Genomic DNA, 14,078 nt, shown 5'->3' on the forward strand with positions numbered 1-14,078 from the left:
CCCAGGATGCCATCTCCACCAGCAATGGCAGCAGGGAGTTTGCTAGCACTGCTTTTTCCAGATGTCCCTCTGTGCTGATAAAAAGGTGTCATCCAAAAGGAGACCAGCTTAGGAATGCCTGAGTGAGAGGCAGCTCCCTTGGTACCTTTTAATTATATATACTTCTCTAGAACACAGGTGAGGCCTTCAAGCCTCGCCTGTTCTTTTTTCCTAATTCAAAACCTTTAAGGGAACCCAATACCAGCCACCTCGTCACACAGGTTTCAGACGCAAATGTTTTTAAAATTATGTTTATTTAGCGTATGTACACATAAAAGAGAAATCACCCTCTGATCCCACCCAGAAGAAACATGCACAAACCCAAGGTATTTGTGGAAAGGAGGGACCCCGACCCCAAGTTAGCGGTTGGGATGGTGCAATCCTGTGAGTCAAGAGACCCAGCCAGGAGAGGCTGGACTGAAGTGTCAGGCGGGCTGGAGCCCCCTAAAACAAGCGTGCACCATAGCCAAAGGTCTGTTTGATGCCTTCAAAGTAGTACCGCTGCCAACCCTGCCGTGTCCGCTCTTCCTCAGGGGCAGGGATGCCTCGGCCTTCCATGCACAGCTCAGTCTCTCCACTCTTGTCAGTGAAGGTCAACGTGATGGTGGCAAAGTGTCCTGGGGAAAGGCAGAGAGAGTTTTCAGATCCAGCATTTCCACAAAGGTTTAAGACTAGGGGACAAGAAAACGTTCTGGGGATGACGGCAAAACACAAACAATGCTTACTTACCCTCTGGCCATGATTTAAACCTCCACTTCATTGCAATATGTTTCTCAGGAACCTAAAATAATCAAAAAGCCCGGTCTATAGTTCAGACTATAATGGACCCAATCCTGGCTAAGGTTAGCCGTCTGTCTCTGTAGGAGTCTATTATCTGTGAAATTATATTACTTTTGAGAGAATTCAAATTGCAGCATTCTTTTAAAAAATAAAACAAAATATTTTTATTAACCAAGGGCCAGCAGGTACTCACCAGATCAGTAAACTCCCCAGAGACGTTGCCATCTACCATGTGAAACTTCCCACCTCTGTCTGCTTCTAACATTGCGGGAGCATGGGTAAAGGCCTGAACCAGCTATTAAAAAAAAAAAAAAAAAAGAGGCAGGGAGAAGATGCATGGCTCTCATCGGGACCCAGGAACAGATGCTAGCTGAAACTGGCATGTCTGAACTCTCCTTTCCAAAGATGCCACTCTGCCCAGTGAGCAAGTCCCAGGTCTCTCTATTCTCTTCCATGATGCCACTCCTTTAGGCCCATTCACTTTTCTAACAAGAAGACTGGTTCCCACTTAATTTGACCCCAAACTAGTACAAGTAGGAAAAAAAGAGAGAGGATGGGAAAGTCTGCTTTGATACGTGGCTAAACAAAGGTGATTTTCCCTTTGCCTCTATTTGCCTCAGGGAAGCCTCATGGTTCAGGCCATGGGTACCGCCCCTGCATGCTAAGTTGGCGCAACCACAACCCAAGTTACCTGGGAGGGCAGACCGCGTGAGGCCTGACGGACAATATTATACTTACCTCTTGGGTGGTAAACACTCTATAGAGTTCTTCTGGTGATGTCAAGAAGGTTTCTCTAAGGGTGATCTTACAAGTGGGGATTTTGACACCAACAGGTTTGGCCTGGGTTTTTTGAGGAACAGACTTAGTCTGTGAAAGTGAAAGTGGAAAGGGTCTGTTTAGGAGTGATAAAACCTCAATATGGCTGCAAAACAGACCTCCCATGAATTCTCATAAAAATTGTCATCTCTAAAGATAATTACTCAAGGCGTTTGAAGGGAATTTGTTGTAGCTCAGTGGTAGAGCGCTTGCCTAGCACATGTGAGGCACTGGGTTTGAACCTCAACACCACATAAAAAAATAAAGGTACTGTGCCCATTGACAACTAAAAATGTTAAAAAAAAAAAAAAAAAAAAAAAACCATCAGCCAAGGACAAGCCCACTGTTAAGACACTTTTATTGTGTGTGGTACTACGGTCCAACTCAGAGCCCTGCTCATGCAAGGCAAGCATTCTATCACTGAGCTACATCCCCAACTTTTTGAAATTTTTCAGACAGACACAAAGTTGCTCAGGCTGGCCTTGAACTTATGATCTTCCTTGCCTTGGCCTCCCAAGTAGCTGAGGTTACAGGTGTGTCCACCACACCCAGCTTCCTTAGGCACTTCTGAGGAGCTTAGCATGACTTTCAAGCAGAACATCCAAGTAGCTGAAGGAACGGCTATGAGTACAAGCTCAGTAGTGGAGTGCTTTCCTAGTACATGCAAGACACTGGGTTGATCCCTGGTATCCTGCCCCCCACCAAAGGAGTAAGCATCTCCTCCCCATCTCCAGAATACTTTTCACTGTGTTGACAAATATACCAGGGCTCCAAACCAAACAGAGCTCGAACCACACAAACGCTACATCTCTAGATAAAATATTTGCTCACTACAAATGGGATGAGGTAGAATTTATTGATGGGTGAAGTTAGTGTATGAGATGAGATCTTTAATATCTAAGTATGAAATACCAATACCGGCGTCAGAAACACCACAAAAGACTTTTAACTCCTAAATGGTGTTAAGTTCAATCGAAAATCACACGTTGAATCCCAGATGGCTTCCCTTTGCTCTAGGGGTCTACTATAAATGCATTAAAAAAAAAAAAGGGTTAAATATACACAGATAACTACATATTGTGGACCGTCTAAAAAGCAAAAAGAGCAGATCATAGGCTGCTCTGGCTTCAAGGTTAAGGTCAGAAAAAACTGATGTGAAATGAGAAAAGCAGTCTCAACAGTCTTTGCATACACCCTCCCCACATCACCTGGGAATACTGTTTACCTTGCGCTCCTCAGTTTTCAGTGCTGGCTGTGCTATTGGGTCTACAGACTCTCCATTCACTGTTGGCAAGATCATGCCCTGGGTGAACTCTGAAAAGACAAAATCCCAGCTCACTGAAGTCATTTCTTAGTAGCTGAGATGGGTGACTTTGTTACAATCTGACAAAACACAGCCATTTTAAGCAAGAATGAGGTAGTGAATAGAAGAGGAAGTCTTTAAGCATTACAGCTTGTTAAATGCATGTGAGGTTTATTAACCAAGGTATCCAGTAAATGGAGTAGCACTTGCATGTTTAGTCCTTTTACTCCACTGTCATGCTGGTTCTTTTGATGGTTATTGTATGTACTCCAGCACCAAGATCAGAACACACTGGCAGAAATGAAATTCCAGGGGAAGAGCTGAGCTGACCTCTGTTCTATCCTTCTAAACATCCCTGGAAAATGTGTGTCAAAAACAGTCCAGGGGATGTCAACCCTTACATAAGTGCTGGCAATTGAAGTATAATATGAGACTCAAATGTAATTAAAATTTCCTAGTAATCACATTGAAAAGTAATGAAATAAGTAAATTTTACTAGTGTATTTAACATAATGTAGTCAAACTAACATTCAACATGTTACCAATGTTAAAACATTACTGAGATATTTTACATTTGGGGTTGGGGGATACCAAGTCTTCAAAATTCAGTATTTTAAATGCACAGCACCTCAATTTGGACTAGCCACAGTTCAAGAGTTTAATAGCTTACATATTAGACAATGAAGTTCTACAGCTTTCTCTTACTCAGAACTTACAGATTGGAGATGAAAATAAGCCCACTCCTCCCAAATCTTGACTCATTTGCCAAAAACAGGACAGTCAGGTCCTTCAGTGACAAGGGGAAGACTGCCTCCTCAAGGCACACATAACTGCTCAAGGGATACCTGTTTTGAGGGTGCTGATGTAAATTCCCATTGCTTCTCTTAGAAGTTTCACCCCTTCTTCTTTCATTAAGGCCATGAGATTTGTGTCAGGCTCATCTTTGGCAAGGCTCACACTGATCTGGGTGAAAGATCAGAAGTAAGTGGTAAATAACTTGAGGGACACCCACATCATGGAACGTGGGCACTGAGCAATCAGATAACTGCTGACCATTTCCAAAGGAAATGTGCAGGCTTGGAGCATTCAGACAATCCCTATTAGTGTTCCTTCTCAAGTCCTTCTGCTAAGGCAAAGGTGGCCAGTATTAGAATCCATTTCACTAGCTAAAAAAAAAAAGAAATTAAATAAGTGCATGTTGCTCTGGAAGCATCCAATGACATCATATACCTAGAAAATTATCTGCAGACTGCAGTTCTGAATGTATGGATGAAGTCTGGGCTACTAACTTGAATGACAGGTCATTTTTCTCATCTGAGAATAAGAGGAAAAGGAGGACTCTGATAAGGAGTCAGCAAGCACAAACCTCCACTTCGTCCACGCTGTTTTCATCCGACAAATTGGGGATCTCCACATGTCCCTTGAACTGAACTCCTGACTTGGAAGTGCCTGTCAAAAGCAATGTCATTAGTTTGCTTCATAGGAGAGGTCTCTGTTCTAAATGTTCTAGATAGCTGAACTGTTTGTTCTGAGAGAATGCCACATGCCAGATACAATCCACAACCCCTATCCCAAAGTTTTTCCTCACCTGATTATTGGAGGCCAACTGTGTTATTACAGTATAGAACCAAGAGCTACACAGATTGGGCACTAGCATGAATTTTACCAAGGAGAACTTGGGTCAAGAGCCAATTCAGTCAGTTTTGCTAGAACATTTGCTTTGAAAAGATAATGTTATTCCAATGTGATAGTTATATAGAGAACAATTTGATCATGAGAATTTCATATTTGCTTCTATGTGATTCCATACAAGAGCAATACTAGGCAAACACAGAGAACTACACAAAGCTGAATCAAGCAGCACACAAATACATAAAACACACATCTCAAAGATCTACCCACCCATGACCTGAGTTTACTGCATGCTATAAGCCACAACCATACACAGCTTGTGTTGGAACATTCCTTCTGATTTCATGACTGTCTCTCCACCACTTCACAACAGCCCTCAGTTCAACCTCTCTGATTTCCAATACCACAAGGAAACTTTAGGTTTTTTCAAGGTGAGACAACATATTTCTTATTGAATTTACATATTCTCATTTAACACGTAAAACTGTGTTACTGATAGTTATGGGGTATGGTGTCCCTAGTCTCATCTTCCTTTTAAACTTGGTTTTTATTGAACGATTTTTGCAGTGCACCAACTTTTAAGAACACATGTTGAACTACAGCAAAACTGACTTTCAAAGTTAACCAACATTCACCTTCACCTCTCTGAGGCTTAAGTTTCTCAAACTATAAAAAGAGGACAGGGCAAAATATGAGGTACCTTCTAGAGTTTAGATATAGTTTAAAAACCAAAATCATGAACATAGTTATATATTTTCACTCTCTTTTATTATTTCCATTCACTTGAGGAAAAATTCGAAGTGCAAATTTATTCATGCTTTATCCCAGACAGAGTGGCTATCTCATACTTCTTTAGCTTTATGGGGTTATTTGTTTTTACAGTGTTGGGGACTGAACATGCTAGGCAAGCACCCTACCACAGGGCCACATCCCAAGCTCAGCTTTATGCATTTTAAAATTCAGCCTTTGAATTGTTAGGATCATCCAAGTGGTAAATACACATCACCTCAATTCTTTCCTAACACTGCCACAGAAGAGATATTTTAAATAAGAAGACAGATAATACAACTCCAAATTAGTCATATATAAATTTCATCAACACAGTGGTCCACTGAAGATTCACATTGCAAAGAGAAATGGCAGACGCTACAGCTCAGTCTAGCTTATCTAGCAAGCCCAAGGCCCAGGGTTCAATCACTAGCACTGGGGAACAGTTGGGTGGGGGCAGACTGTTATTTTAAAATGCTGGGCATGGGGCTGAGGTTGTGGCTCAGTGGTGGGGCACTTGCCTCACATGTGTGAGGCACTGGGATTGATCCTCAGCACCACATAAAAATAAACAAAATAAAGGCATAGTGTCCATCTACAACTAAAACAATATATACAAAAGCTGGGCACAGTGGCACATGTGTTGGGAGGCTAAGGCAGAAGGATCGCAAGTTCAGAGCCAGCCTCAGCAACTTACCAAGGCCCTAACTAACTTAGGAGACCTTGTCTCAAAATACAAAGGGCTGGTTCAGTGACAAAGTACCTCTGGGTTCAAGCCCTGCTACAAAACAAAACAAAACAAAAATCAAAAAAGCAACAACAACAACAAAACTCCCTCCTCTTTTCACAAGACAAAGGTTGCCAGCCTGAGGAAACAGGACATTATGTATCCCAACTCAAGGCCCAAGGATGCAGTGCCCAGCCACTTCATTAGTGGAACTCAGGAAACCCAGAGAGTAAGGGATTCTATTTAGGATCCCAAGTGGCAGAGCAATTTCAGCACCTAATACTGATGTACTCAAAAGCAACGTTGACTTGTCCCTTTAAGAGTTCCTAATTGCTCAAAAACTGTTTTCTCCAGCTCTCTAGCATGGTCAATGGAAATGCAGTTAATTTTTTGACAGCCCAGCAAATACTTACCTGTCCAGTTTAGTTTGATGTTCCATTCATAAAAGAAGATAAGTTTGCCTTTTCGGTTGTTAATGGATGCCTCTCCATCAAGCTTACTCACTTCTGTCACCTCACACTTGCCTTCCTCATTTTGCACCTTTACTGCCAGGAACAGTGTTTTCAGTTTTTCTGTGGACCAATTTGAAGCATCCCTCTCTGTCCTGCAAAAAACCCCACAAAGCTATGGACCAGCAGTCAAATTGAGGACACACTGCTCTATGTAAGAGAATGCACGGTTAAAGGTCTGACCAATAGTTTGGAGAAAACAAAACCAACCAAATCCACAAAAACTCTCAGTCCCACTCCAGCATGTCCATAAACATGTCACTATTAGGAAAACATTAAGTGCCATATTATCAACCAAGACAAGTACTGTACAGAATGGCACAAACTAACTAGAAAGTTCTCGCATGATGCTTGACTTTTTAACGTGGCGCCCCCATCTGACCAAAAGGAAAACTGCACATGCTGCCGAGGTCAGGCAAACGGAACACAGTTTTAATTAAAAGGCCCAGTAAAGAGCAAACTGTGATTTCAGTAGTACAGAGTTCTGACTTATCAGATTTAGGCTGTGCTATTATAAACGTCTTACACATTCTAGGTTCCCTATGTGGCCATAAAAACTTAAGTCCAGATTTCAAAAACAACAGTGACAAAAATCAGGTCAAGTACTTCGTGTATGGCAAAAAAGAGATAGATGGATGAGATAGAGAAAAATCACTCTTCTTTCCTTCACATTAACTTAAAATAATAGCGAGAATAGCTGCAACAGAGGAAAAGCACAGTAGACATTATGAACAAAGGTCAACAGAGTTCAAAGATAAATAAACATTACTTCTGGAAGACTTCATGAAGGAGGGCAATCTTCTAAGAACGGTCAGGCTATAAAACCCAAGATTGCTCGGCAACCTGGAGTTACAACACAACCAACTTAGCAGTTCCGGGTGAGAGGCTGCAGCATCCCGGCGCTCTGTGCACCTGCGGACCTTTTCCCTCCGAACTGAGGCGGCAGACCCCTACGACTGACTAATTTCACCGCAAGCCGTAAAATAGGAATTACAGCGCCCTGGGCCCCACAATTCCACAGCAATCTCCCAACATAGCCCAAGGGAGCTGGAGTCTCCCTGACTTCTCTGGCCACGTGTAGAACGCATTTCCCTGATGAGGCTGGATGCAGCAACTTGGGCGTTCTGTTCTGTATGAAATTCCTCCTCGGGGACGCAGCGGTCTGCGCCGACCCCTTTGCCCCAAACAGAGACGGAGGCCAGGGATGGAATGGCCCGGGACTGCGAACGCCTGCCGTAGGAAGCACCCACCCCCAGCCCAGGACAGGCCTGCCTGGGCCCCAGCCGAGGTTCAAGGATCCCCAAATCCCCAGCCTGGTCGCAGTGCTCCTGCGGCCTGCCTCGCTAACCCTCACCAGTGCCAGTTGTTGACGTTGGTGGCGTCTGCCCGCTCCTCCACGATCCAACGTGGGTCGCCCTCACCCCACTTGGCCATCGGCTTTCCAATCGCGCCCCCACTAGCTCCCAAGCAGCCGCAGCCACAGCCTCAGGACCGCTTGGTCCCAGCCGCCCGGCAGCGCCTGGAAACTACTAGAAGCGGTCGCAGCACCTCCTGGCTTGCTTTTCCCTCCACCCCACCCCCTCCCCGCCTCAACTTCCGGCTCCTCCCCACTCCCACCAGGTACTTCCGTTCAAACTTGCCGGCCCGTCGAGTAGAGTAGGTTCCGCTTTCCTTGGAGTTCCTCTATACTCTCTCAGGTTATCCCCGAAAGGTCCCGAAATCCAGCCCCTCACATTACCATTGCTCACCCGAAAGAACACAAAGAATAGGACTCATTGTTTATTTACTCCCTAAATCCGTCTTGCTGAGCTTCATGGGAGTTGTAGTCTTGTTAAGTGACCCTTTGGATAACCGCGGAAGGTCGGGTGAAAGTAAAGGAAATGACCTAGCATGGCACGCGGGGGCTCCTGGGACAGTAGTCAAGAAGCCCCGCAGCTCCTCGGGACAGCGTCTGGTCACCGAGGCCAAGGAACTACAACTCCCAGGATGCGTTGCGACAGCATTCTTAACCCAAGACTTCCCTGAGACTGAACCCTTCCGCCCGTTCTCTGGGCCGCACAGCTCTGACTAGAAAGGCTGGTCCGGTGGCCGAGGCTGGCGTTGTCCTGAGAGGGAGGGCTCGGTGTGGAAGAGGTGAGGGTGTCCCAAGCCCCTTGTGCCGCGTATCCGGCCGCGTCCACTCTCTTCGCATCATAATATTTCCCCCTTCTCTGAAGCGTCCTTACACCCCCACGCTTGCCTGATGCTAGTTTGGGCTACCCTTGGGAGCCGGAGTGTGCTTGGGGTTGGGTCTTCAGTGAGCCCCAACATTGACTTCAAAATCTGACTGTTGGTTCCCAACGAGCATTTACAGTGCTAGGGATCCGCCGAGCACTGGCAAATTGCCGTAGAGCCGTGTTTTCCTGGACGTTCGTCTGTAGAGACATCCCACGTTCCCTCAGTTCACAAACCTCACCTGGAAAACGAGGCTGCTTCTCAGTAGCTGGTTTTTAAAGTGTGCTTAGATGGAGAACGTCGTGGTTGTGTTTTGTTTTTAACCTATCCTGTTTTCCTACGTCACTTTCCTGTTCTCCCTCGGAGGTATCACCCTGCCTTGTGGGCTGTCAGTATACAGGTGACAAAAGGGACAAGCCTCTGAAATATTTTCAGTCACGTTAAAGCACCTTTTTAAGTTACTGTTTAAATTGTTCCTAATTGCATTGTAACTTCTAGAGCTGTCACGTAAATCTAGCTTCTCCTTTGATACTAGAAGTACAAATTGGTGCTAGATATCTTCTGTCATTGTTTGGTTAAAAAATTCCAGAAATCTTTTGGTAGAGTGTGGGGGTTTTTTAGACACATTCTGTGCTTATCTGTAAATATTTACCATCGTGAAGATCTGCCCTAGTTTTCCTAGGAGTGAAAAATCCATTATTAAAAGGACCATACAAAATGGTGGGAATGGTCTAGGAGCCAGAAAACCTGGATTGTAATTTGGAATAGGAGTGATTATCAAAGTTACTGTGAAACTTAATACCTTTGTGCCTTGTTTTCCTCATCAAGGATAATGGAAGAAGAATCTTCCAGGCCTACTTTACAGGATTGGTCTGAGAATCAAATGAATGACAGAGTGTTTTATGTGAAATGGTATATGTGCCAGAGACTTATACACACTTATAACTTGTGGCCACTTATGAATTTTCATATTAGAGTGCTTGCAAGTATTTCTACTGTCTTTTCTCAAGGTACTATAGTGATTAATTAATAAATGTTAGTGATGGGCATTAATTTTCTATCAGGTGCTAAGCACTTTACATGTTTTAATTGATTTAAGCAAACCCATAAGGTAGGTCATCTGTTAAGTCTATCTTGCAAATGAGGAAACCAAGACATAAAGAAAACATAACTTTGTTAGGTTTTCTGAGTCCTATTTATTACTGCAACGCTATATAGTGTCTTTTCTGCAAGATTTGACAGTGAAGTAGTTGTCCTTGTTTGTTCAGTATCAAACACTAAGATTTGAATTCAAGATTGCCTGACTATAACACCTGTACTTGCACTACCATAATGGATGATTTCATTATGTCTGCCAGCTTTTTTACTGGGTTTTGACTCCCTAGAATTAAGTCCAGAAAAAGGATTTTTAAGCCACTTCTGTGTTCAGTAGGATTCAATTGTTTTTTTTTTTTTTTTTTAAAGAGAGAGAGAGAACTTTCAACATCTATTTCTTAGTTTACGGTGGACACAACATCTTTGTTTATGTGGTGCTGAGGATTGAACCCAGGCCACATGCATGCCACGCGAGTGCGCTACCGCTTGAGCCACATCCCCAGCCCCCAGTAGGATTCAATTTGTGATATCTGTCTTGAGAAGGGATGAGATTAGAAAGTTCCTACCGTTATCTTTTACATCCCTGTATCCCCTGAGTGGAAAACAGTCAGGCAGTAAGAGTATAGTATGTTAAGTGCCATCAGAAGCCTCAGGAGGGCCCCTGTGATGAATGTTTATAAAGTTTTTATTGAGAAAGGTGCTATTGAAATAAAAGGAACAGCAATTTTTTCCTCTAGAATTTGATGCTGTGTAGCCTTTGGAGTTAGTTTTGTTGCTGTGGAAGTTTCGGTCTCTTGTTCTTGGTTTAAAGCATAGTTTTCACTGTAATCCTGTTGGCATTAATAGTTTAGTTTGTAATTCTAGGACAAACTTGTTTTTGCAGGATGATCTCTAATTTTAGAATAGTTATGAGACTGACTTGTGGTCCTTCGACCAATTCTTTATGTCTTTTCTTTTCTTAGCCATGCTCTTGTTTCCTAAATTTTGGCCAAGTTGTTAATAAAATAATCATGGTTTGAAGGCAAGATAGCTCTGCTTTTTTAAATAGCTTTACCATCTTTCAAGCATTTAAAAAGCACATGTGAGAGGGAGATTATTGTCATTTTGATTCACAGTAGAGCCTAGAACAGTGCCTCAGTAGTGACACTTGCTAGATATATGTTGGATATAGTTACTATGTTTTGTTTGTCCTTTCATTGATTTTTGTGTCTTCAGCAAAGTTTGTGATGAATTCTTGTAGAATTTACCTGCCTTATGCTTTGTCCTGTATACATTGCTGTGCTGAATTCCCCAGTTCTGTTGTAGGATTTTTTTTGTAACAGGGATTGAATCCAGAGGCACTTAACCACTGAGCTACACCCCTACCCTTTTTTAAAATTTTGAGACAGAGTCTCACTGAGTTGCTTAGGGCCTCTCAAAGTTGCTGAGGCTGTCATTGAACTCGGAATTCTCCTGCCTCAGCCTCCTAAGCCACTGGAATTACAGATATGCGCCACCATGCCTGGTTTTTGTGGTCTTTTAGGATGATACTGTCTTAAACTATTTTTATACCCCTTATAACACCTCAGAGTGTTTCTTGAATAAAGTGAACCTTTTGGAGCTTTTGGAAGGAAAACTTTTGGAGCTTTTCTGGGAAGGATTCAGAAAGGTACATACATCTGTCTTCTTGTTCCAGATGAATCGGACTAAAGGTGATGAGGAGGAGTATTGGAACAGCTCCAAGTTCAAGGCTTTCACCTTTGATGATGAAGATGATGAGCTCTCACAGGTAGGTTTCCACAAATAATTGCTGAAGGTCGCATTCACCTCCATGATACTACTGCTTCCTCTTGCATCCTGGGTAGCCCAGCTTTTGACCATGTGTCCATTCAGTTCAGAAATGTTTTGGGTCAGATTTTCAGAAAGAATTTTTGTGTTTGTCAACTTTTCCCCCACTACAACAAAATAAATAATCAACTTATAAAGAAATAGGTTCATTTTGACTCTGAGTTTTAGAGGTTCAAAGAGCATGATTGGTTAGCTCCATTGCTCTGGTTCTGTGATGAGGCAGCACATCATGGCCGAGACATGTGGTGTGGCAGAACCACTCCTTCATGGCCAGGGGGTGAGGAGAGGAATAGGAACGGGTAGGGTCCCATGATTTCATTGGACAGCATGACCCCAGTGACCCAAGGACCTCCCACTAGATCCCACCTCTCAAAGGTTCTCCCACCTCTCAAAGGTTCTTCCACCTCTCAGCAGTAACACTCTGGGGTCCAGGCCTTTAACACAAAGGCTGTTGGGGGATATTGAAGATTCAAACTATAATGACCTTCCTAGAGAAATCTTCTCAAGAAAGATTGTAAAAACTGACTTTCTGCCCTTCTTATTTTCTTTTCTTTTTTTTTTTTTTTTTTTGTTCTACTAGGGATTGAACCCAAGTATGCCCTAACACTGAGCTGCATCTCCAGCCCTTTTAAAGTTTTGAGACATTATCTCACTAAGTTGGCAAGTATGGCCTCAAATTTGTAATCCTCCTGGGCTGCTGGGATTACAGCTGTACCTACCACACCCAACTTACTTTACCTTCGTGAGATGATTCATTCCTTTCAGTTTTTCCACCCCCTCCCCAAGAACTTCAGGTCTTTTATTCATATGATATCACTTATAATGTTTTTGAGATGGGATCTCTCAGGTTGGTCTCATACTCCTGGGCTCAAGTTGTCCTTGTGCCACAGCTTCCTGAAGAGCTGGGATTGCAGGTGTGCACCACTTGCACCTGGTTACTTTATTTTTGAAAGATGTCCTATACTGGAAAATTCATTTTATTGTGTTTTTTTTACAAATGGAGAAACAAACTCAGTTTTGGAGAGGTAAATAAATTCACTCAAGTTTACACTGAAAGTTGTCAAGAATTGATTAGGACTCAAAAGTAACTGTGATTCATCCTAACTCTAACACCTCTGGACTGCAGTGTTGGCTAGAACATAATTTGTTTTCTATATGCTAGACTTTAGATTGCAGACAGTGAAACTGTTGGCCATCTTTAAGTTTTATGTATTCAGCCTTCCTAGTTATCAAAGAGAGGAGTGGGAAGTGACGATCGTCCCATCTAATGTCCCTCTGTAGTTAAAGGAATCAAAGAGGGCCGTGAATAGCCTTCGAGATTTCGTGGATGATGATGATGACGACGACCTGGAGCGAGTCAGCTGGAGTGGAGAGCCTGTGGGAAGTAAGTAGAAGAGGCCCTCGGAGAGTGCTGACATTCTGAGTTCTGGTCATTAGTGACGCTGCCACTTGTTTTTCTCCTTAATGCTGGTCACTAAAGGGAATGAGGTTAGACAGTTATCAGATGAACATACTTGGAAAGTTTAAAATCAGGAAAAGATAGAGCAGTAGTTTCCACATGGCTATTTCAGACTTACTGGGGTGCTTGTTAAAATGGCAGATTCCTAGGCTTTGCCCCAGAGATTCTGATTCTATAGGTTTTTTTTGGGGAAAGGGAATATCACTATTTTTGGTGTGTGTGCTAGGGATTGAACTCAGGGTCTTATGCTCTATCATTGAGCTACATCCCCAGGTCCTGGGTCACAATTTTTAATCAATATTGTAGGTGATTCTAATATATAGTCACATTTGGCAACCCTTAACTTAAATATTCATAATTAATTGGTGGAACCAACTTCCTTAGCCACCAAGTCTTAACTGCTTAGCTGTTGTATAATACTACTTAACACCTTGGCAGAGTCCATCTGATTATTTTTTTGGAACTGGGGATTGAACTCAGTGGTACTCAACCATTGAGCCACATCCCCAACCCTATTTTTGGTTTTTATTTAAAGACAGGGTCTCAGTGAGTTGCTTAGTGCTTCACAGTTTTTTGTTGTTGTTTTTTAAACGGGATATCTGGGTGGCAGGGGCACATACCTGTAATCCTGGACACTCAGGAGGCTGAGGCAGGAGGATTACAAGTTCAAAGCTAGCCTCAGCAACTTAGTGAGGCCCTAAGCAACTTAGCAAGACCCTGTCTCAGAATTTTAAAGAGTAACATAGAAAGGGATGGGGATGTGATTTAGTGGTAAAGTGCCCCAAGTTCATTCCCCAGCATCCATAAACAATAAATAGATAGATACATAGATAAGTAAAGGGGGATACTGTAACTTTTTTTTTTCTTTCAATACTGGGGATTGAACCCAGGCATGCTTTACCACTGAGC

General features: G+C 43.0%; 2 protein-coding genes across 7 annotated transcripts in view; one reads left to right on the forward strand and one right to left on the reverse strand.

The window, feature by feature from the left end:
* Positions 1-274: 274 nt before the first annotated feature.
* Positions 275-8,147, reverse strand: Ahsa1 (activator of HSP90 ATPase activity 1). Its single transcript, XM_046440749.2, has 9 exons — positions 7,929-8,147; positions 6,479-6,669; positions 4,305-4,387; positions 3,784-3,901; positions 2,861-2,949; positions 1,558-1,686; positions 1,013-1,114; positions 769-820; positions 275-656 (listed from the first exon to the last, which is right to left on the reverse strand). Exons 1-9 carry the CDS (start codon positions 8,006-8,008, stop codon positions 484-486), a joined length of 1,017 nt encoding a protein of 338 aa, XP_046296705.1. The 5' UTR covers positions 8,009-8,147; the 3' UTR covers positions 275-483.
* Positions 8,148-8,550: 403 nt separating this feature from the next.
* Vipas39 (VPS33B interacting protein, apical-basolateral polarity regulator, spe-39 homolog) overlaps positions 8,551-14,078 on the forward strand; it is a 30,164-nt gene continuing 24,636 nt past the window's right edge. For all 6 annotated transcript variants that reach the window (XR_009226360.1, XR_006851033.2, XR_006851034.2 and 3 more), the window contains exons 1-3: positions 8,551-8,707; positions 11,559-11,651; positions 12,992-13,094. Coding sequence is in view for 3 of the 6 variants with exons in the window: in XM_046440750.2 (XP_046296706.1) it covers positions 11,559-11,651; positions 12,992-13,094 (196 nt within the window). In the remaining 3 variants the exon portion in view is untranslated. The remainder of the gene's footprint in view (positions 8,708-11,558; positions 11,652-12,991; positions 13,095-14,078) is intronic.

This window comes from Marmota monax, unplaced genomic scaffold (assembly GCF_021218885.2).
Source record: "Marmota monax isolate L192 unplaced genomic scaffold, Marmota_monax_Labrador192_F-V1.1 WCK01_AAM20220418_F8-fsc00017, whole genome shotgun sequence".
Lineage (NCBI taxonomy): Eukaryota > Metazoa > Chordata > Mammalia > Rodentia > Sciuridae > Marmota > Marmota monax.

Bases quoted from the DNA above. Each gene is read 5' to 3' on its own strand.
- Ahsa1 (XM_046440749.2), bottom strand. From the start codon at position 8,008: ATGGCCAAGTGGGGTGAGGGCGACCCACGTTGGATCGTGGAGGAGCGG. The intron at 6,670-7,928 runs GTGAGGGTTAGC...GGTTTTTTGCAG, and splicing joins AACGTCAACAACTGGCACTG to GACAGAGAGGGATGCTTCAA. The intron at 657-768 runs GTAAGTAAGCAT...GCCTTTCCCCAG, and splicing joins GTTTAAATCATGGCCAGAGG to GACACTTTGCCACCATCACG.